General features: G+C 36.5%; 1 protein-coding gene across 3 annotated transcripts in view; it reads right to left on the reverse strand.

The window, feature by feature from the left end:
* Window positions 1–559: 559 nt before the first annotated feature.
* LOC128219653 (kidney mitochondrial carrier protein 1-like) overlaps window positions 560–24,594 on the reverse strand; it is a 36,779-nt gene continuing 12,744 nt past the window's right edge. For 2 of the 3 annotated variants that reach the window (XM_052927549.1, XM_052927550.1), the window contains exons 6-10: window positions 22,618–22,716; window positions 22,256–22,380; window positions 18,474–18,534; window positions 11,856–11,957; window positions 560–4,363 (exon numbers count right to left, since the gene is read on the reverse strand). In XM_052927549.1, coding sequence (XP_052783509.1) covers window positions 4,241–4,363; window positions 11,856–11,957; window positions 18,474–18,534; window positions 22,256–22,380; window positions 22,618–22,716 — 510 coding nt within the window. In that variant the 3' untranslated portion in view covers window positions 560–4,240. The remainder of the gene's footprint in view (window positions 4,364–11,855; window positions 11,958–18,473; window positions 18,535–22,255; window positions 22,381–22,617; window positions 22,717–24,594) is intronic. The other variant, XR_008258615.1, reaches the window with a different exon arrangement.

Below are 24,594 nucleotides of genomic sequence, written 5' to 3' on the forward strand. Positions count from 1 at the left end.
TCAGTTATTTAGCGGAAACCATTTTTCAGCTTAAGGTCACCTTGACCTTTCACCTTCTAATCTCAAAATCAATAAGGGTCATCTACTGGTCATGAGCAACCAAGTATGAAGTTCCTGGGTCTTAGGGTTCTCAAATTATTGAGCAGAAACGAAATGTGACGTACCGACCGACTTTCAGACAAGGCAAAAACAATATGTGTCCCCCATTCATTTGGGGAGACAGTATTAATCTTAGATTGATCAAGGATCAGCCTGAAAAATTAATGAATATTGGACCAAAAATAATGTCTCAAGTGTGTTCCAAACAAAATTATAACCAATGTCTTGTTTTTCCAAGATTTGACCTAGTGACCTAGTTTTTGACACCTCATGACCTAGTTTCAAATTCATGAGTTGAGCTGATCGAGGAAAACATTCTGATAAAGTGGGACCAAATAAAGTGTGTCCTGAAGATTTTCCTAAGATTTGACCTAGTGACCTAGTTTTTGACTCCAAGTTACCCACATTTTCAAGCAGTCAATATTTTGTATAAGTGGGTATGAATAGGATCAAACAAAGCTTTATGAGTTTTTTAAATTTATTTTGTCATAGGTTTTGAGCAATAAATTTACAAAGCATCTACATGCTGTCTATAAACAAGAGGGCCCTGAAGGCCCTGTATCGCTCACCTGATCCAATTCAAGTGTGAAATAAGTGTTTTCAGGGCGAGGGCAATTGTGACTTGGGAAAGAATAAGTGTTTTTCAGGGCAATGGAAAGTGCAACGAGAGGGGACTTAACTAAAACAAATTTAGGACTATCTTAAGATCATTAAGAATAACATTCTGATCAAGTTCCATGAAGATATGGTCATAAATGTGACCTATAGAGTGCTAAAAAGCTTTTCCTATGATTTGACCTAATGACCTAGTTTTTAACCACACATGACCAGGATTCATGCTTGACTTGGAGATTATTAATATAAACATTCTGACCAACTTTCATGAAGAAACATTTATAAATGTGACCTCTAGATTATTAACAAGCTTTTCCTTAAATTTGACCTGGTGACCTAGTTTTTGACCGCACATGACCAAGATTCGAACTTGGCCTAGAGCTAATCAATATATACATTCTGACTAAGTTTCCTGAATATACAGTCATAAATGTGACCTCGAGAGTGCTTACAAGCTTTTCCTATGATTTGACCTGGTGATCTAGTTTTTGACCGCACATGGCCCAGATTTAAACTTGACTTAAAGATTATTAATATAAACATTCTGACCAACTTTCATGAAGATACAGTCATAAATGTGACCTCTATAGTGTTAACAAGCTTTTCCTTTAATATGACCTGGTGACCTAGTTTTTAACCCCAGATGACCCAATATCGAACTCATCCAAGATTTTATTGAGGGTAACATTCTGACCAAGTTTCATTTAGATTGTGCCCTCTAGAGTGTTAACAGTCAAATTGTTGACGACGGACACAGGGCGATCACAATAGCTCACCTTTAGCACTTCGTGCTCAGGTGAGCTTAAAAGTAACATTTTGTCTCTCAACTATTTTAAATAGCACAAATATACTATTTATCATCTATGTTTACAAATCTGAACCAACAAAAAGTCTTAAAATCTTCTTGAAAAGCATTTCTTAAAAAAAATGGGCTTCTCAGAAGCCATTCTTAACGGAAAATGTTTACTGAAAATGGTTGAAGGAAATCCTTAGTTTTGCAACACACCAAAGTAATGTATAAACTTATGATAAAAAATGAAACCTTTAATATAAACCTTGAATTAATCAGTAAGAGTATGAATAAAACACCAACATTTCTGCATATGAATCACTATGAATTACAGAATGACAAAAAGCAATTCTGGTAAGCTTGGTTGTCGTTAAATAAATAGATGTAATGTTCCTTTGAAGTTAAACATTCAGTTGTCTTTAAATAAATAGAAGATACCTGGATATCAAATGATGTGTTTCCCAAGTGACTTGATTCTTTTTTCCAACCTCATTCATTTAAGTTTGAATATGAAGACAGCTAGAACTGGAGACCAGTACCAGTGACCTTTTTGAAAGGCCAGAAGAATGCACCCCAAATGGGGATTGAAGCCACGACCTCTTCCTTGAGAGGCAGATAATTATACCACCCTTCTACAAAGAGGTTTTAAAAAAAACAGTCAACTGAGACATAACAATAAATTACTTTGTACAAGTTATTTACAAATAATAAAACATATGAACAGACATTATAACAGATTGCAAATAACATGGATTGATCACAAATCATAGGCTGGTAGATGAAATCTGGTATGTACTGTTAAATATACTGTTTAAAAGGTTGTTATCAACCATTGGAGTTATTGTTTATTCTAACTTGTAATATGCCCAGAAGTCACCTTTCACAGTCGTGATATATTACAGAATGAGATTTCATTTCAAATTGTGCAACAACATCCCAGTAAACATGTAGCTGTGGATTTCCAATCATGGTGCTTGCAAGAAATACTTTAAACAGTCCAATGTGTTTGGACAGTCAACTAAAAGCACATTTTATATAAAAAGATGGCATTTACCCATTATATACATGTACCGTAAATGACTGGGTATAAGGACCCATAGAAAAGATGTCAAAATCGTCTGCCAATCTTGGCCACCATGTTTGTTGACAGTGACGAATTTTTTTTTTTCGTGAAAATGGCGATGGTTATCTTTAAAACCATACAATGCAAATGCAAAATATGTTTCATTTTTATTTATTTCATGTTAGGATAGGCACTGAAAATTACTTAGTGTGACAATTTGTATCTGGATGGCACTGAAATGGACCTTTTATGACTATTTGTAAGATTTCTTTCTGACAGTATATCGTAAACGATAACCTGTCGAGAATAAATAGGGAAGTTACTGTATGCAAAAACTTTAAATTGTACGGGCTTGTTTTCAAAGTGTCAACACCTACAGAAAAATAAAGAACATGGAAAAGTGTGTAAATCATGACCATTAGTGCATCAGTTTGTAGTATTGGTATGTTAAACAGGTCTAAAGGCAGTGCGAATTTTTCACACCTTATCGTACAACTGACAAAAATATTTTGACAGTGCCCAACTTTGCTTTTTTATATGCATGTTTAATTATTGTTTTATTCAAATTAATATTGAATAATTTTAATAATTTAAAATCGTACAATATTTTTTTTTAAATCATAAACATCTTGCGATATACTGTATCCCGATCTTCAACTGCCGTTTTAACCCATATATACTCAATCGATATGACGCGAGTAACTTCCCTTTCTACATAAATCTAAACAAACTCTCAGCCTGAAATCGACCTCAGAAAAAAGTTCAAAAGCTTGTTACTGGGTATCATATGCAGGCATTTTTTAACATCGAAATCTGAGGGGAAAAAATGCGTCTAATACCCAGTTATTTACGGTATATCAATAAAATCAGACAGATCATAAAACACACACCAAACATTCTCATTGCACAATCATTTGATGACGAGGCTTCACTTGTCTAGATAACATGTAATATGACGAGGCTTCACTTGTCTAGATAACATGTAATATGACGAGGCTTCACTTGTCTAGATAACATGTAATATGACGAGGCTTCACTTGTCTAGATAACATGTAATATGACAAGGCTTCACTTGTCTAGATGACATGTAATATGATGAGGCTTCACTTGTCTAGATGACATGTAATATGACGCGGCTTCACTTGTCTAGATGACATGCAAAATGACGAGGCTTCTCTTGTCTAGATGACATGTAAAATGACGAGGCTTCACTTTTCTACACAATTGTTATCGTAAACTGTCAGCTGGAATTGATTATATATTGATTTTATTTGTCCTAAAGCCCTCAAACTTTCCTTTACATAACAATTACAATCTTTCAATTTTAAATTGATTATATTTCAATACCTGAATGAAGCATTATCAAACCTGCAATTGTTTTTTTAATTTCATTCGAAACCTCTGAAAATTCTAGGAACAAATTCTCAGTTCTGCTTCATCAATCAAGGGTCCAGTTATCTCAACTGACCTGGAACCACCATCTTACCATATATAATATGAAAAGACTTGCACATGTGGGACTCCAAAGTAAGCAAAAGTTGCCTGTATCTGAAATGGTGCCCAAAGTTTGTTATGGATCCTTGGAATTCCCTACATCTGATTTAGAGCTTGCAAATCGACCAGTCGGCCTGATCAAACAGGATGCACAGTGAGTATTTGATGGAACAGATCGTTCAGCAGCCCATTTTCTTCAGCTGTTCGTATGTCATGAAGAAAATGATGTTCCAAGGCCCAAGTCTCAGCCAGTTTGGAATGAAGCCTTTATACAGGGCTGTGACACCTTCAGTCTTCACGGTCTGAAACAAGATATGTATCACTGTCAACAAATGTTCTGAAAATGCTTTCAAGCCTTACCGGTAAACACTTTACACAATAGAAATGACTGTCTGAAAACAAAAATCATAACAGATTCCCCCAATATTGCGTATGTTACAATGAATGCCGCTTTGAAAGTAGGTTATGCCAGTCAGTAAAATGAGCATTCAACACACGAAATGTTTTCACTTCACCTACTTGACTGTTTAATTTCTATGTAATCCATTCTATTGTAAAAGAGGAGTTTGACACACAAGATTTCAAGATGGGTGGGTAGACAGCCTGACAAGAGCAACCTTACTTTCGTAAAGTGCTGGCTGGTGGCTAACATCATAAGGTTAAATAAGTGACTAATATGATAAACTCAGTGTGGATTGTCATGCTTGTCTGATCATAGGTGTTCAATATTTGCCACATGGGTTCAATGCGGAGTCATGTGGGTATCGTGTAGGTATCATGACTATATTGTGGTGTCATGAATGTATCATGATTATATTGTTGATTACTTTTGGTGTCATGGGGTGTCATGCAGGTATTATGACTATATTGTGGTGTCAGGTAGGAATCATGACCATAGTGTGGTGTCATCTAGGTATCTTGACTATATTGTGGTGTCAGGTTGAGTATCATGACTATATTGTGGTGTCAGGTTGAGTATCATGACTATATTGTGGTGTCATTTGTGCATCATGTAGGTATCATGACTATATTGTGGTGTCAGGTTGAGTATCATGACTATATTATGGTGTCATTTGTGCATCATGTAGGAATCATGACTAAATTGTGGAGTCAGGTTGAGTATCGTGACTATATTGTGGTGTCATGTGGGTATCATGACTATATTGTGGTGTCATGTGGGTATCATGACTATATTGTGGAGTCAGGTTGAGTATCATGACTATAGTGTAGTGTCATGTGGGTATCATGACTATAGTGTGGTGTCATGTGGGTATCATGAATATAGTGTAGTGTCATGTTGGTATCATGACTATAGTGTGGTGTCATGTGGGTATCATGACTATAGTGTGGTGTCATGTGGGTATCTTGAATATAGTGTGGTGTCATGTGGGTATCATGACTATAGTGTGGTGTCATGTGGGTATCATGACTATATTGTAGTGTCATGTTGGTATCTTGAATATAGTGTGGTGTCATGTGGGTATCATGACTATATTGTGGTGTCATGTGGGTATCTTGAATATAGTGTAGTGTCATGTGGGTATCATGACTATAGTGTGGTGTCATGTGGGTATCATGACTATATTGTAGTGTCATGTTGGTATCTTGAATATAGTGTGGTGTCATGTGGGTATCATGACTATATTGTGGTGTCATGTGGGTATCTTGAATATAGTGTAGTGTCATGTTGGTATCATGACTATAGTGTGGTGTCATGTGGGTATCATGACTATAGTGTGGTGTCATGTGGGTATCATGACTATATTGTGGTGTCATGTGGGTATCATGACTATAGTGTAGTGTCATGTGGGTATCTTGAATATAGTGTAGTGTCATGTTGGTATCATGACTATAGTGTGGTGTCATGTGGGTATCATGACTATAGTGTGGTGTCATGTGGGTATCATGACTTTAGTGTGGTGTCAGGTAGGAATCATGACTATAGTGTAGTGTCATGTTGGTATCATTACTATAGTGTGGTGTCATGTGGGTATCATGACTATAGTGTGGTGTCATGTGGGTATCATGACTATAGTGTGGTGTCATGTGGGTATCATGACTATAGTGTGGTGTCATGTGGGTATCTTGACTATAGTGTGGTGTCATGTGGGTATCTTGACTATATTGTGGTGTCAGGTAGGAATCATGACTATAGTGTGGTGTCATGTTGGTATCATTACTATAGTGTAGTGTCATGTTGGTATCATTACTATAGTGTAGTGTCATGTTGGTATCATTACTATAGTGTGGTGTCATGTGGGTATCATGACTATATTGTGGTGTCATGTGGGTATCATGACTATAGTGTGGTGTCATGTAGGTATCTTGAATATAGTGTAGTGTCATGTTGGTATCATTACTATATTGTGGTGTCATGTGGGTATCATGACTATAGTGTGGTGTCATGTGGGTATCATGACTATATTGTGGTGTCATGTGGGTATCTTGACTATAGTGTGGTGTCATGTGGGTATCTTGACTATAGTGTGGTGTCATGTGGGTATCATGACTATATTGTAGTGTCATGTGGGTATCTTGAATATAGTGTAGTGTCATGTTGGTATCATTACTATATTGTGGTGTCATGTGGGTATCATGACTATATTGTGGTGTCATGTGGGTATCTTGAATATATTGTGGTGTCATGTGGGTATCATGACTATAGTGTGGTGTCATGTTGGTATCATGACTATAGTGTGGTGTCATGTGGGTATCTTGACTATAGTGTGGTGTCATGTGGGTATCATGACTATATTGTAGTGTCATGTGGGTATCTTGAATATAGTGTAGTTTCATGTTGGTATCATTACTATAGTGTGGTGTCATGTGGGTATCATGACTATATTGTGGTGTCATGTGGGTATCTTGAATATATTGTGGTGTCATGTGGGTATCATGACTATAGTGTGGTGTCATGTGGGTATCATGACTATAGTGTGGTGTCATGTGGGTATCATGACTATAGTGTGGTGTCATGTGGGTATCTTGACTATAGTGTGGTGTCAGGTAGGAATCATGACTATAGTGTGGTGTCATGTTGGTATCATTACTATAGTGTAGTGTCATGTTGGTATCATTACTATAGTGTAGTGTCATGTTGGTATCATTACTATAGTGTGGTGTCATGTGGGTATCATGACTATAGTGTAGTGTCATGTTGGTATCATTACTATAGTGTAGTGTCATGTTGGTATCATTACTATAGTGTGGTGTCAGGTAGGAATCATGACTATAGTGTGGTGTCATGTGGGTATCTTGACTATAGTGTAGTGTCATGTGGGTATCATGACTATATTGTGGTGTCATGTGGGTATCTTGAATATAGTGTGGTGTCATGTGGGTATCATGACTATAGTGTGGTGTCATGTGGGTATCATGACTATATTGTGGTGTCATGTGGGTATCATGACTATAGTGTGGTGTCATGTGGGTATCTTGAATATAGTGTGGTGTCATGTGGGTATCATGACTATAGTGTGGTGTCATGTGGGTATCTTGAATATAGTGTAGTGTCATGTGGGTATCATGACTATATTGTGGTGTCATGTGGGTATCATGACTATAGTGTGGTGTCATGTGGGTATCTTGAATATAGTGTGGTGTCATGTGGGTATCATGACTATAGTGTGGTGTCATGTGGGTATCATGACTATAGTGTGGTGTCATGTGGGTATCTTGAATATAGTGTGGTGTCATGTGGGTATCATGACTATAGTGTGGTGTCATGTGGGTATCATGACTATATTGTGGTGTCATGTGGGTATCATTACTATAGTGTGGTGTCATGTGGGTATCATGACTATAGTGTGGTGTCATGTGGGTATCTTGACTATAGTGTGGTGTCAGGTAGGAATCATGACTATAGTGTGGTGTCATGTTGGTATCATTACTATAGTGTAGTGTCATGTTGGTATCATTACTATAGTGTAGTGTCATGTTGGTATCATTACTATAGTGTGGTGTCATGTGGGTATCATGACTATAGTGTGGTGTCATGTGGGTATCTTGACTATAGTGTGGTGTCAGGTAGGAATCATGACTATAGTGTGGTGTCATGTTGGTATCATTACTATAGTGTGGTGTCATGTGGGTATCATGACTATAGTGTGGTGTCATGTGGGTATCTTGAATATATTGTGGTGTCATGTGGGTATCATGACTATAGTGTGGTGTCATGTGGGTATCATGACTATAGTGTGGTGTCATGTGGGTATCTTGACTATAGTGTGGTGTCAGGTAGGAATCATGACTATAGTGTGGTGTCATGTTGGTATCATTACTATAGTGTAGTGTCATGTTGGTATCATTACTATAGTGTAGTGTCATGTTGGTATCATTACTATAGTGTGGTGTCATGTGGGTATCATGACTATAGTGTAGTGTCATGTTGGTATCATTACTATAGTGTAGTGTCATGTTGGTATCATTACTATAGTGTGGTGTCAGGTAGGAATCATGACTATAGTGTAGTGTCATGTTGGTATCATTACTATAGTGTAGTGTCATGTTGGTATCATTACTATAGTGTGGTGTCATGTGGGTATCATGACTATATTGTGGTGTCATGTGGGTATCATGACTATAGTGTGGTGTCATGTTGGTATCATGACTATATTGTGGTGTCATGTGGGTATCTTGACTATAGTGTGGTGTCATGTGGGTATCATGACTATAGTGTGGTGTCATGTTGGTATCATGACTATAGTGTGGTGTCATGTGGGTATCATGACTATAGTGTGGTGTCATGTTGGTATCATGACTATAGTGTGGTGTCATGTGGGTATCATGACTATAGTGTGGTGTCATGTGGGTATCATGACTATATTGTGGTGTCATGTGGGTATCTTGACTATAGTGTAGTGTCATGTGGGTATCATGACTATATTGTGGTGTCATGTTGGTATCATGACTATATTGTGGTGTCATGTGGGTATCTTGACTATAGTGTGGTGTCATGTTGGTATCATGACTATAGTGTGGTGTCATGTGGGTATCATGACTATAGTGTAGTGTCATGTTGGTATCATTACTATAGTGTGGTGTCATGTGGGTATCATGACTATAGTGTGGTGTCATGTGGGTATCATGACTATAGTGTGGTGTCATGTGGGTATCATGACTATATTGTGGTGTCATGTGGGTATCTTGAATATAGTGTGGTGTCATGTGGGTATCATGACTATAGTGTGGTGTCATGTAGGTATCTTGACTATAGTGTGGTGTCATGTAGGTATCTTGACTATAGTGTGGTGTCATGTGGGTAGTGTCATGTGGGTATCATGATTATAGTGTGGTGTCATGTGGGTAGTGTCATGTGGGTATCATGATTATAGTGTGGTGTCATGTGGGTATCATGACTATAGTGTGGTGTCATGTGGGTAGTGTCATGTGGGTATCATGACTATAGTGTGGTGTCATGTGGGTAGTGTCATGTGGGTATCATGATTATAGTGTGGTGTCATGTGGGTATCATGACTATAGTGTGGTGTCATGTGGGTAGTGTCATGTGGGTATCATGACTATAGTGTGGTGTCATGTGGGTATCATGACTATAGTGTGATGTCATGTGGGTAGTGTCATGTGGGTATCATGACTATAGTGTGGTGTCATGTGGGTATCATGACTATAGTGTGATGTCATGTGGGTAGTGTCATGTGGGTATCATGACTATAGTGTGATGTCATGTGGGTAGTGTCATGTGGGTATCATGACTATAGTGTGGTGTCATGTGGGTAGTGTCATGTGGGTATCATGACTATAGTGTGATGTCATGTGGGTAGTGTCATGTGGGTATCATGACTATAGTGTGGTGTCATGTTGGTAGTGTCATGTGGGTATCATGACTATAGTGTGGTGTCATGTGGGTAGTGTCATGTGGGTATCATGACTATAGTGTGGTGTCATGTGGGTATCATGACTATAGTGTGGTGTCATGTGGGTAGTGTCATGTGGGTATCATGACTATAGTGTGGTGTCATGTGGGTATCATGAGGGTGTTATGTGTGTATCATGTGTGTATCATGAGGGTGTTATGTGTGTATCATGTGGGTGTTATGTGGGTATCATGTGTGTATCATGAGGGTGTTATGTGTGTATCATATGGGTGTTATGTGGGTATCATGTGTGTATCATGAGGGTGTTATGTGTGTATCATGTGGGTGTTGTGTGTATCATGTGGGTTTTATGTGTGTATCATGTGGGTGTTATGTGGGTATCATGTTGGTGTTATGTGTGTATCATGTGGGTTTTATGTGTGTATCATGTGGGTGTTATGTGGGTATCATGTGTGTATCATGTGGGTGTTATGTGTGAATCATGTGGGTTTTATGTGTGTATCATGTGGGTGTAATGTGTGTATCATGTGGATGTGATGTGTGTATCATGATGGTGTTATGTGTGTATCATGTGGGTGTTATGTGTGTATCATGAGGGTGTTATGTGTGTTTCATGTGGGTGTTGTGTGTGTATCATGAGGGTGTTATGTGTGTATCATGTGGGTGTTATGTGTGTATCATGAGGGTGTTATGTATGTATCATGAGGGTATCATGTGGGTGTTATGTGGGTATCATGAGGGTGTTATGTGTGTATCATGTGGGTTTTATGTGTGTATCATGTGGGTGTTATGTGGGTATCATGTGGGTGTTATGTGTGTATCATGTGGGTTTTATGTGTGTATCATGTGGGTGTTATGTGTGTATCATGTGGATGTCATGTGTGTATCATGATGGTGTTATGTGTGTATCATGAGGGTGTTATGTGTGTATCATGAGGGTGTTATGTGTGTTTCATGTGGGTGTTATGTGTGTATCATGAGGGTGTTATGTGTGTATCATGTGGGTGTTATGTGTGTATCATGAGGGTGTTATGTGTGTATCATGTGGGTGTTATGTGTGTATCATGAGGGTGTTATGTGTGTATCATGTGGTTGTCATGTGTGTATCATGTGGTTGTCATGTGTGTATCATGTGGGTGTCATGTGTGTATCATGTCATGTGTGTATCATGTGTGTATCATGAGGGTGTTATGTGTGTATCATGAGGGTGTTATGTGTGTATCATGTGGGTGTTATGTTTGTATCATGCGGATGTCATGTGTTTATAATGTGGATGTCTTGTGTGTAACATGTGGGTGTCATGTGTGGATGAAGCATGTGTGTTTTGTTGGTTTATGTGTGGATCAAGCATGTGTGTTTTGTTGGTTTGTGTATAATGTGTGGATCATGCAGGTGTCGTGTATGTGTTGTGTTAGTGTTATGTAGAATCATGTGAGTGTTATCTCGTAGGTATCATGTTTGTCTCATGCGGTATCTTGTTTCATATGCATGTCATGTGGTATTATGAAGTATCATGTGGGTATCATGTAGGTATCATGGTGTCATATGGATGCCATACAGGTTTCATGTGAATGCAGTGGGTGCCATGTGGTATGATGTGAATATCATGTGATATTAAGTGGGTGTCATTTGGGGATGGGTGCCAAGTAGTATCATAATGGTATGATGTGGGTGTCACTTGGATATGATGTGGGTCACATGTTAATACCAGGTGAGTGTCATTTGGGTGGTGTCATGTGGGTATCATATATGGTTACCTAATAATAGCCAACATAAAAGTTTAACATGTTGCTAACAATAAATAAGATGATTAAGTTTGCTGTATTTACTTTGACTAGCAGGTAAGCTTAAAATGACTAGCTTGTCAAAGTTTACACAAACAGACTTTTATCAATTTTCAAAGCAAAACAGAATGTAAGCATTCAGACTGAGGATCTGAATTCAGAATTATCACCCTTACAGTGAGAAGGCAGTCCATGGATGACGTATATATGGCTGGCATAGCCCCTCCCTCTGCGATCACAACTGACGACTTGAGGTTCCGCTGATTCATTAGCCGCGTCTGAAACGGAAACACATGCTCCGTAGATGCCATCCTCTAGAGTAGGGAAGGAATTTTGATTTTAGTAATTATACTAAGCTTTAAGTATGTTCCTTTTTTCATTACAGTTTGTTTGCATAGTGAGATTTTGTAATACTTGAAACATCAGGTTACTGCAATGTCGCCTTGACTAGTTTTATATTATGTGAAGATGTTGAAAATGATTAATTTTTTGGCTGGCATCCCTCTTGCTGACATCTGCATACAGTAATTTCATCAAATAATTTTCTCCAAAACCCTTTGTTAATATGTACACTTTGGAAGGATTGACTGAAATGAAGTAAAACTTGATTGCATGAAACATTGGAGTGTGGGGCACTTTCTGCCAATAAGCCCCAAGCACTAGCATGATGAATGTTTTGTCTGAACCTTTGTTTACAAATAGGAAATTATGCTACTTTACACGCACGGGCAACATGTTTTGCTCTCTCCACTATGGTTATTGATCCAAAAGCTGTCAGCTTTACTATAACCTTATCTATCTTTGTACCTAGAGACATCCAATGAGTCAGACACACTTCAAAATAGGCAATTGCAAGTGATTGTTACCTAATATGTAAAATGGGGTTTTAGTATAAATGCAACATCCTTTGTTAGAAAGTTCCACAAGAGAAAGATATTGATTAAGAAATAATATAAATGTTCATATCTTTTGCTAATGAATTCTGAGCATATCTACTACTAAAGGCATTATAAAGTTGAACATGTGCTTATGCGAATTATATAAGAGGCACAATTACTGGTAGTCAGCAAAAGCTGAATCAACACCACTTGATGTATACAGATGTCAGCAAAAGGCTTTAAAATCCAATCACTTAAATCAAATGAGCTGTATCAAAGGAAAAAATGTCCTTATAATTAGTTATCACCATGTTACAAACAATATAAAGTGAAGTATATATACAATGAAGTAACAGTATACTAGAGTTTGTAGGTTCAGGTATTTACACGTTAATTACGTTTTCACGCCCCACATGATCGTGTGTTGCATGATGGTATAGGTACACAGGACCAAGTGTCCCTGCGACCCTGAACATCGAAGATTTTGTCGACTCATTTCTTCTCTGCGTTTCTGTCATAATTATCCGTCATTACACCTTCAATAAAGCACATTTCAACCAACCAACTGTCAAAATTATCATGAAAAAATGTACTGCCACTCTATAGATTGTATTCATACATAATTTTCACAATGTTTCTACAAAAGATGCATTTACACATAATGTCATACAAAGGTGTATGTTAACAAATAGCGTAAGCAAATAATGTCTTGTGTAATTGTGGTTGTGTGCAAGGAATTGACAGGCCTCTGAAAGGATTTCTTAATCTATAGCATCATCAGGTCATCTAACATAAACAAGTGGGCCCAGATGGCCCTATATCGCTCACCTGATTAAAATGCCTACTATTTGAAACTACATATCAAATATCAAAGATCTTGGATTTGCACAAACATATTTTAAAATTAAAAACTTTTTTCCATCAAACTATATAGTGTGCACCTTTACAATAAAGAATACCAAAAAGAAAGATAGCTCTCAATATTAACAATTAAGCAGTCAGCCATTTTGATGACTCACTTAGATATTTAGTGTGACCACTATATATTACATGTTCAATAGTTATAGTGAAATCTAGCCCTGCCCCCTCTCAGCAGTGTTTAACAAACCAACATGGATTGAAGGAATTTGATTAAGGACCACCTAAAGAACATTTCTGTAAAATTATTTTGAAATCTGGCCAGCAGTTCCTGAGGAGAAGATTTTCAACTTTCAATCTCCTTACTGTGAAAACATTAATATTCGTGGTTTTCGTTGATTGGTTTATCCAGGAATTCAGGATCCCAACAAAAACTGGACCTTAAATTCTCAAATTATACTGCCTACCCAAAAAGGTATACATGTACTGCATCCTTTCTGTGTTTCCACAGTTTTCAAAAATGCTTAATTGAAATTCAATAGTACAGTGGAAACTCACTAAACCGGATCTCCACAAAACCGGAATCCTCGGGATACCGGACTTTTTTCAGAGTCCCGATTTTCCCCTTCTATTTTTAATGTAAAATAATCCCTACAAAACCGGAACCTCGGAATTCCGGACAAAAAATCGAGAAAATTTGTTAGTTGTCAACGTAATTTTACCTCGCAAAACCGGACGTATGAGGAATTCGCGAATCGCGTGTCACTTTGTTTTGACAGCCGGTGCGTCGTTAAATATTGCACCTGTGATGTTGTGTTAACCCGATAATCGCTTGATAATCAAACAATAATCAAACTTGTGAAAAGAAAATTGATTGAAACATTAATTTGTTTATTGCAGGAAATAAAGAACTAGAAACGGTTATAAAGTGATCATTTTGGAGGGTTGTTTTATCTAAAGACTTCTATGATTGAACCAAATTAGAGCGGTGCGTTAATTAAACTATCAAACATACTTAACAAGCATTAAACAAACATACAAAGAACTTTGCTACATGTGTTGATAGTGACTACCTCGATAAGGTGCAGGACATGACGCAAACTAAGATTGTGAAAGCAAAATGTAGTGCTCAGAAACAGACGACACTGGACACTTTCTTTAAGTAATGTAGAAGAATTACCTTGACTAAACATTATGTGTCACACTAGAAGCGAAAAGATACATGTACATGAACAATGATATAAACTGTATCTGTAATGTTACAAACACATGCACATTGATATATTAATGAATATACATGTATATTTTATGCATTATTTCAAGTTACTTGAACCATTGTTGATGTAAAATAATGTTATCTTTATGTGTTTTTATTTTATTCCAGTTTTCAACTTCCCTTTACAGGTTAACTCAGTTAATATTTTGAGTAAACTTACTCCGTACATCAAATCCTCACTAAACCGGAATCCTCACTAAACCGGAAATTTTGCCCAGTCCGGAACTTGTCCGGTTTAGTGAGTTTCCACTGTATCACTTTTTATATCCTTGATTTGGGTGCATTACTGACCCTTAACTTTCCAATCAAGCAATAATTGACATTGGATTTGTGCTAATTGGCATATTGACCCACTGTAGCAAATGTCATAAATTGCATAACATAGGCACGAGATCGGCACACAGTCAATTTGCAGACTATTTAGTGTTTCACTTTCTATTTTTTATTACAAAAAAAAATCTTCGAAATAAGTACCCACAAAAATTGTCCTATTTTGAATAAAAAAACTTTTATGAGCAAACATCTGCAAGATATTTCATATTATATATCGGCTCACCTCAAAAACATTTCAGTGAAATTATTTTGAAATCTGGCCAGCGGTTTCTGGGGAGAAGTGTTTTTCTTGTGGTTGCCATCTACCTGGAACCATTTGATTTTAAAGGAATCTGGAACAGGACCATCCAAGAAATAAAATCATATAAAATCAGGTTGCAATTGGCCTAGTGGTTTCGGACCAGATGTTGTTCAAAGGAAAATGTTGCCTTCAGGGTATGGACAGTCAACTATCACAATAGCTCACCCTTGAACACTCAAGTGCTCAGTTGAGCTAACAAGAGCACCGCGAAACGGAGCATTATACGCCCGAAGAAGATTCGGCTTGAGGTCTTTAATAAAAATTTAGGTTATGCTAGTATACTGCTTACTAGGTGTGAAGTGTTTACAACAAAGGCTTAAACTTCCAATAATGAAACGGAATTGCTAACGCCCCCCAGTGAAATTAGCCTTTGAGGTACGGACCTGGAAAGCATGCTTGACAAATCCTTTTAATGTAGAGATGATTTGTATAGTTATTTGAAAATTGCTTTAGTAGTAACCCAGTTATGGCCTGGACATGGAATTGCTAACGTCCCCCCCCCCCATGGTGATTCAAGTGTTTGAGGTATGGACCTGGAAATTGCGCGCGACACATCCTTTTAATGTAATGATGCTTTGTATAAAGTTATTTGAAAATGATTTTTATTAGTGACCAAGTTGTGGCCCGGACACGGATTTGCTAACGCACCCCATGGTGATTCTAGTCTTTGAGGTATGGACCTGGAAATTGCGCGCAACACATCCTTTCAATGCAGTGATAATTTGTATAAAGTTATTTGAAAATCGCTTTATTAGTTACCAAGTTATGGCCCGGACACGGAATTGCTAACGGACAGACAGACGGACAGACGATGGAGGCCATAACATAATACGACCCTTCGGGCGTATAAAAATCTGGAAATTTTAACATCTGATATTTTGTTGTTGATACACAGAAATCCTTTGAGAGGCCATAAAACCTTAAACAGTTATACACCTTGCTATTTTTTATTCCCTTCAAAATTAAATACCACAGTTCAAAAACTGCAAAATAAGACTGAAATATGACACAAAAATGCATTTTCTTCTTTAGGTATGGGACCACTTATTCAAGTTTCCATAGCCACTAATGCTTAAATAGTTTTTTTCCACATTAACTGAGCAATGATTGCATCAAGATCAGACATAGCCACATATTTAGGCTTTTACACTTCCAAAAATAGTATCCAGAATAAAAATTTATGTGATGTTAAAAACATTAATAATAATCTGAAAACCTATTCCCCTAAAATACCATAAGTAATTTCTCGTAGCCATATGCATGCAAACTGGGGTATGACCCAAGTCTAAATAAAGAAAGCGGTGTGTAAAACCGTCCAAAGACTCTCACTGTTTTCTCCACATTTCAACAATTTATCAACCACATGACATTGATATGATGTTGTCTTCCCCATTTCATAGTATACTTTGCAGCAAGACATTTTTTTAATAGGAATACAGCATGTAACTATGAGTAATATCATCCAATATGGAATAGTTTGCCCTTAAATACATGTAGTTGCCATTTACTCATGCACTGTGGAGTTTTATGGTTTATTCTGTAAAACTACTCAAATCATTTTGATCTTTGAAGATACAGGTCATCAGACATCTTGTGTTGAAATAAATGGGATGACATCAGTTCTAGCTGTTCAGGCCAATGCCAATGAGATCACAAGACAGATCCATATTTAATCATTTAGATGAACTCTGACAATAAAAAATCAACAATTAAGCAGAATTGCTCAATTTCCATTTAGTAATGAAACCATCCCCAAATTTCTGTTTACAGACATAATTTGGTTATATTACCCGAGTTATTTAGAAGCTTTTGCACTGGCTAATATAAAGTTATAAGTGGCATTTTGCACTGAAACCATGAAAGTTGGCATTTATTTTTGGTCTTCTTAATAAAAAGTCATGGCTGGGCAGCTTGAGATTCAAGAAAATGCATTTTTGTTTACAATTCAATAACCATAGGTAGCTTATATTATGATAAACTAATTCTAACAACAATCAGTCAAGAAAGATGCTCCATTTATTCACTCCTTCATTTCTTCTATATATAGATATATAAATCAGTTTTCAATGTTAAATGTGATGATTGCAGAGAAATGTGCAGCACTGTATTAATTTATATATATATATATCCAATTTAATCCTAAAGTTCAATTTTTGAAAGATCATTTTATGAGTTTGTCTTATAAAGGAGTGAATATGGAGAACTTAACCACATAATGATATTTTAAAGAATCCATGGTAAATATATTGTGCAAAGAATATTATTAACAACATGCTCAAAAGAATGTTAAGACTGCAGTAATTTTAACAAAATCATTAAAGTGAAATGTTTTAACATTAAGATCCTATTTTACACTGCAAGGTGTATAACGGGCTGGATAACTGTACATACAGCTTCTAGAGACTCTTGACTCATCAATCAATAGTTTAATTACTTGCATTGTATGAAATATAGTTCTATTCTCTAATATTTATGTGCATGTAATTTGTGAGCAAATGATTTCCCAATAAACCAGTTTAAAAATATTCATTTAAACTTAAATCCGAAGAAACATATAAGAAGAGCACCTTGGGCTGCCAACACGTGTCTGTTGGGGTGTTCCAGTCCAACAAAGAACATAACTGAACAATGATCGAAGCCGGAGTTATGGGCCCTGCTACACATATGCAATGTCTCTGAACTCTGCCATTTGAATGTCATGAACTGTTTTTGAGTTATGACCCAGGTGTTAGTGTTTGCACATCAATGATGTGGACGTCAATGACACCGAGGCTATGACAATACCATCAGAACTAGTATTTAGTATTTGAACACCACAAAAAATGATTAAAATCAAGTGTAACGCTATATGAAGATGAAATTAATTGCCATTGAAATGACACCAGCTTTAGTTTATTTTTTTGTGTCTTTATAAATATTATATAACCTACATATATTGTGTAGATACATAATGCCTAACTCACTTTCAACAAAAATAAATGTTATGATATGAAAATGAACAAAGTGAACAAGTTATCAGAGTAAATTTTTGCTGTAAACTGTCTCAGAAAGCAGTATGTACAGTTGCCCAGTATATAAAATGAGCATTGATGGTGTAAGCCTTTGATGAAAAATTAAGTGGGTGGGGTAAATCTACCCCGGCAATTACCTTGACAACATCAACAGGAGTTGAAGCTATTGCACCAGCAAGGCCAGCTGTGAAACTCGACCTGAAAACAAGGAATTCACACTCTTAATCAATGTTAAACAAACTGTAAAGACAAAATGATTGCTCAGTGGTTGAATTAGGTGTGGCTTCTCAAAACTCATGTGGCTTAAAGTAGCAACATGTGAGTAAATAATTTATGATACTAAAAATATAGCCAATTGATTGTGTCATGGAGGTCTAAAATTTAAATATACATGTAGGTACAGTAAAACTGCGATCGCTCGAGGATGACGGGGACCATGCCAAAACCTCAAGGGAATCGATGTTTCGAACGACCCGAATTTCAATTTTCCAGTCAGTTATGAAATATCTTTCAGTGTATTTTAAGTTTGAAGTCGTCAAACCTACTGTTTACTAAGACACCGAATATGTGTTTTGTTATGGATAATCGCGCATATGTTCAAAGTCTGTCGTTAACTAAAAGTATACTAAATGTAAAATGCAAAAAGAAATAACAATGAATAAATAAATAGAAATGTTCATTTAAACAAAAAGCACATTATTGTAACATGCAACATTTTAATATGACAGTACATATTATGGCATTTAAGTCAGATTTAGGTTTAGCAAATTTAAGGATTGTTGATTGGCGCATCTTGTCGGTTTCGATATGGTAGTGTTTTATTTATATTTTCATTACTCATGTACATTTCTCACAATTAGCTTCTCATAATTATTATCTCAAATGCCTTTATCCACTATCGGTCATGCGTAAACAGTAATAAACGGTTTTTCACACCTTATCAAATTGCCTTTCAACTGTCATTGCAATTTTTACAACTTTTAGCACCTAGAAATTGTTTGTTTATTTTGGAACACGCGTTCAGGAAAAAGTTTAAAATTATGACCTCGGGGGTTTTGTGCATGATTTGTGTACTTGGGACCGAATATATTGCTCGACTCCTCGACATAATTAGGTTTCGATGCAGCGTAGGTATATTTCATATGCAAATAGAAGGAAAAATGTTCGGGACCAAGCTCCGTCCTTGAGGGAACGCCGGTTCTCGAACGACTGCTTGTTTGAACGACCGCAGTTTTACTGTACTAAAATAACAGTGTCATAAAATTTAAACCTGTTAACTTGATCAAAACTAAAAGAATGCGAAAAAGGTCTTTTTATTAAAAAAATCTACAGTAAGCTACACAATAGACAAGACTCTATAAACACTTTACACTCATGAACAAACAAAAATCAGAACTCCACAAAACTAAACAGTCTTGAACAAACACAAGACAAGTCAATACAATACTAAAATACTATTGAACAAACACAAATCAGGACATCACAATACTATACGCTCTTGAACAAGAGCAGTAACAGATGCCAATACCCCGCCGAATTAAAAACAGGACAACAATGAAAATTAACCAAGGGCGATAACTCAAAAAAATCTGCAGCCAGAGCTTTGGTTCTTGTGCATTGCACTTCTCCTAAATAAGATATTTCTGTTTATGAAGTCTGAAGTCAATACCTCAAAGATTTTTCAAGTAACGCTGCAGACAAAAAAAATAAAATTGAAAATTAACAAAAGGCAATAATTAACAAGGCAGTCCAAAGGACGGCTATATCCCCTGGCGTCATTTTTTAGTATATTTTGTTTTTCTTGCAACCTGATTGGTATGTTGAATCTGACCAAAATTGTACATAACCACTGGTCAAGAGTGGGAATATAGGAAATACAATTTTTTTTATATATGAACAGATTATAAAAGGATATTTGTTTAAGTTACCATATTTCCTCGACTATAAGACAGGGAAATTGGGTCTCGATTTTTAACCTCAAAGTAGGGGGCCCGTCTTATTGGCGAGTCTATAAGAAATTCAGAAAAAATAGAGTCAGAATCAATAATATTCAACACATGGTATTCGACTGACTGATTTATTGTCTGCTGACGACACCCCAATAAAAGTGACAAGATCACACCAACCGTCTGCTTCGTTTCGCTACGATGAAAACTAGATAGCTTCTAATTGGCAAATGCTTGTTATCGGTCCAAACACTTCTAATTGGCAAACGCTTGTTATCGGTCCAAACACTTCTAATTGGCAAACGCTTGTTATCGGTCCAAACACATTGTTTATCACATGAGACAGATTTACTGCTGAAATTGTGTTATTTTTTCCATTTCCATAATTTTTCTTTACGATTAGGCTATGCGTATATCATGCAGACTAACCGTCATGCTTTAATACACATTTCATTAATCGTTTAATATACATTAAATTATCCGCAATCATCAATGGTTATTTATTATTTCTCCTATAAATTTAAGTCCCATCAACTGCAATCCATACAAACATCTGCGAAAATTTTACACATGTAATGGAATGTGTCGTGTTTGTCGGCTGCAGATCAAATGGTACAATTTGCAACGTCACAGCACGAGCTGTGTCAACATCAAAGGTGCATGGCAGTAGTTTGTATTTAAATATGTCAGCATTTACCGTGTAACCCAATCTACTCCCAAGATTGTGTTAAAGCTGATTAGAATTAACATACCATATGATCGGAAAAATAATAATCAATAATCCTCTCCTGAGAGTTTACTACAAATATGAATGATCCCTTGGCTGTACGAAAAAATTAAATAAATCCTTAACCGCGTAACATTGTTCTATTATTAACCTACAACCACATAAGAGAGTTCACAGTTGACACTAAATCGGTGATTTTCTTCCAAGCAAATGAACAAATTAAGTAGATAATTGACTGTTTAGCTCGAACATTACCACACACTTAAAGAAATTCAAGTGCTGGATTTGCTTTAAAAATTGACCCCGTCTTATAAACGAGTCTATACAAAAACACCATACTTCATGGGCAAGGTTATAGTTATTAGGGGTCGTCTTATAAGCGGATTGCCTTATAGTCGGGAAAATACGATATTCATATTGTGTGTAGTGTAGGTAAGATCAATGTCAAGGTTATTTTGGCCTAAACGAGCATGTGTACTATGACCTTTAAATGTCAGATGTGACTTTGACCAATGAGTTATGGAACCCGGTCAAGGTCAAGGCACATCCTCTCAATGAGGACAACATTTGTACCAAGTTATATGGCAATCCATCAATGCATAAGTAAGTTATAGTGTGGACACGATTATGTGTACTCTGACCCTTAAATGTCTTGTGTGACCTTGACCTTTGATGTATGATAGATATGAGAAATGACCTAGTGACCTAGTTTTTAACCCCATGTGACCAATTTTATAACTCTTGTTAGATTTCATTAAAGCTGCACAGCAATATGTATTATTTCAAACTTGTCACATTAAAGTTTGACTTTAAAATGGACGTTCCAAATCAGCCTAAAAGTTTTAAATTTTCAAAGAGATCTTTTGGCACTAAAAAATTGAACACAGGGCAATCAACTCGCAATGGTTCCAAAGTCACTCGTCACTCAGACATAAATCAATATTCAACAAAACTTTACATTCTTTAACAGACACAAATCAAGATTCTACAAAACTATACCCTCTTAAACAGACACAAATTGGGATTCCACACAAAACTATACACTCTTGAGCAAACACAAGACAAGACTCCACAAAACTAAACACTCTTGAGTAGACACAAATCAGGAATCCACAAAACTATACACTTTATGAACAAACACGCAACAGGACTCAAAAAAACTATACACTCTTGAACATACACAAAACAGGACTCAACATAACTATACACTCTTGAACTAGCACATGACAAAACTTTCTGCACATACACAAAGTGTGTTTCTTTCGTGTCTCCCATGATATGGTGGTTTATGATGTACTTCTTGATCATGTCGTACGCTGGCAGTTCCACACCCACCACTATTGCAGCTCTCTGGGCAGTTGGACCTACACCCTGATATGGTAGGAGAAAGGGTTCAGTTAAGGGTGAGAAATTAGAGATACAAACACAATGTGGTTTAAAAGTTGCTGGATTCAGAAAAATACAGAGGAAAACACCCCTTGAATATCTATCTATAGGGGCATTTGTGTACAAGCAATAATTTAATATTGTATCCCTGTAATTTTGGGACTGAAACAATTCCAATATGCGTGCCACATTCTGACTATAACTACATAAAGGTACACATACCCTCCATAGTCCCCTGACTCCCTCCTGTCTGAAGATGTCATGGAATGCCCGTACCATTGTCTCCTTACCACTCAGGGAGGATCGCGCCTGCATACGCACCTGACAACAAACAGAAAATGTGAATATAAACAATACACAAACAGCTGGTTACAAATGCTTGTTCATTTTGCTTATAATGAGCAACTTAACATATGCATATTTTTAACTATTCCTATATTTTCCCACATTTATTGTTAGATCACATTTCATGATGAACAATTTGAGTCACTAGATATAAAACTGCATCCTGATTGATTGATCGACTAGACTTAAGTTAATTTGAGCTTAAGTGTGTAATAACCAAGGATGGTCCATGTAAGCCCTGATGCTTATTTCCAGTCACTAAAATATTTTAAGACAGAAAAACTCATATAATACTTGCAGCCAGCACACTAGTCCAAAATACTAACATTTGTGTTCATGACTTTTATGCATTTTAACCATGATACTAAAAAATAAAAATATAAAAAATATGTTAAGTATAATAAAGCATGTAATGTGTAAGTATATTGTTCCCTGAAGTTTTAAAGCAAATGTCATTCTGAAATTCAGACCAGAGGAATCAAGTGACCACCAATCACAGGAATCAAGTGACCATCAGTCACAGAAATCAACTGACCACCTGTCACAGGAATCAACTGACCACCTGTTACAGGAATCAATTGACTACCATTCACAGGAATCAATTGACCACCGGTCAATAAAACAACCGACCAACTGACACAGTAATCAACTGACCACCAGTCACAGGAATCAATTGACCACCAGTCCCAGGAATCAAATGACCACCAGTCCCAGGAATCAACTGACCACCAGTCCCAGGAATCAAATGACCACCAGTCACAGGAATCAACTGACCGCCAGTCCCAGGAATCAAATGACCACCAGTCACAGGAATCAAATGACCACCAGTCACAGGAATCAACTGACCACCTGTCACAGGAATCAATGGACTACCATTCACAGGAATCAACTGACCACCTGTCACAGGAATCAGCTTGTTTGTCAACACATGAACATAATTCAGATGTTTTGAATATTAAAAAAAGCCTTGAAATTATTTTAATGATCAAACATAGTATGTCTTGTAACAGTATCTAATTTCAGAGACAAAACAAACAAAACTGTTCTGAAGGTGTAGCCATAGTGTATGTATGTGATTCATTGAATTTAAACAACATATTCCCAACCTTGGCTACACTGTAGAAAAATACCCAGGAATTCACAGAACAAAATAAATTCAACATTTTCAATGAATTTCAATCAATTCTGGCATACTACCAGAAGTTATCTACTTAGATCTGCTTTACTAAGACTGTACCACATTAACCTATAGTCTGTTTCAACACTTGCTGATAATATTTTGTCATATCAGTTTACCTCATTGGAGGAAATAATTATACAGGTTAAGATGTGTTCCCCGACAAGCTTGCAGTAGACAGAAGCAACACTCATCAAAGGCCAACCTACTAACAATAGTGAAGCATGATTTCTTACAAATATCAAACTGGTTATTGTTTGTTAATATGCATTTATCAAATTAGAGTTGAAAAGTGTTAACCTATAAAGTGAAATTCAATTCCTAAATTGTGCAATCTATTATCTGATTTGATTTGTTGTTATGCAATGAATATTACTGCTTTCAATATGAAACTCATTAACTGAATAAAACAATGTATGTAACGTAATCTTCAAATTAAACATAAATTTTAAATTTCAAGGAGTGGTTAAAATGAGATGGTCATCTGTCTTTTGAGGCATGCGCAAAAGGATTTAAAGTTTTGATTAAAGTCCATGGAAGTTTAACATAATAAAAACATAATATTATGGTCTTCATAATCAGTCAATTTACTTAAATTAAAAACTCCCACCTATTTTCATAACGTGTACACAGTTTAACTTCCTGTTCAACTATTCACCCCCTGGCTCTATACATCT

This window comes from Mya arenaria, chromosome 15 (assembly GCF_026914265.1).
Source record: "Mya arenaria isolate MELC-2E11 chromosome 15, ASM2691426v1".
NCBI classification, from domain to species: Eukaryota; Metazoa; Mollusca; class Bivalvia; order Myida; family Myidae; genus Mya; species Mya arenaria.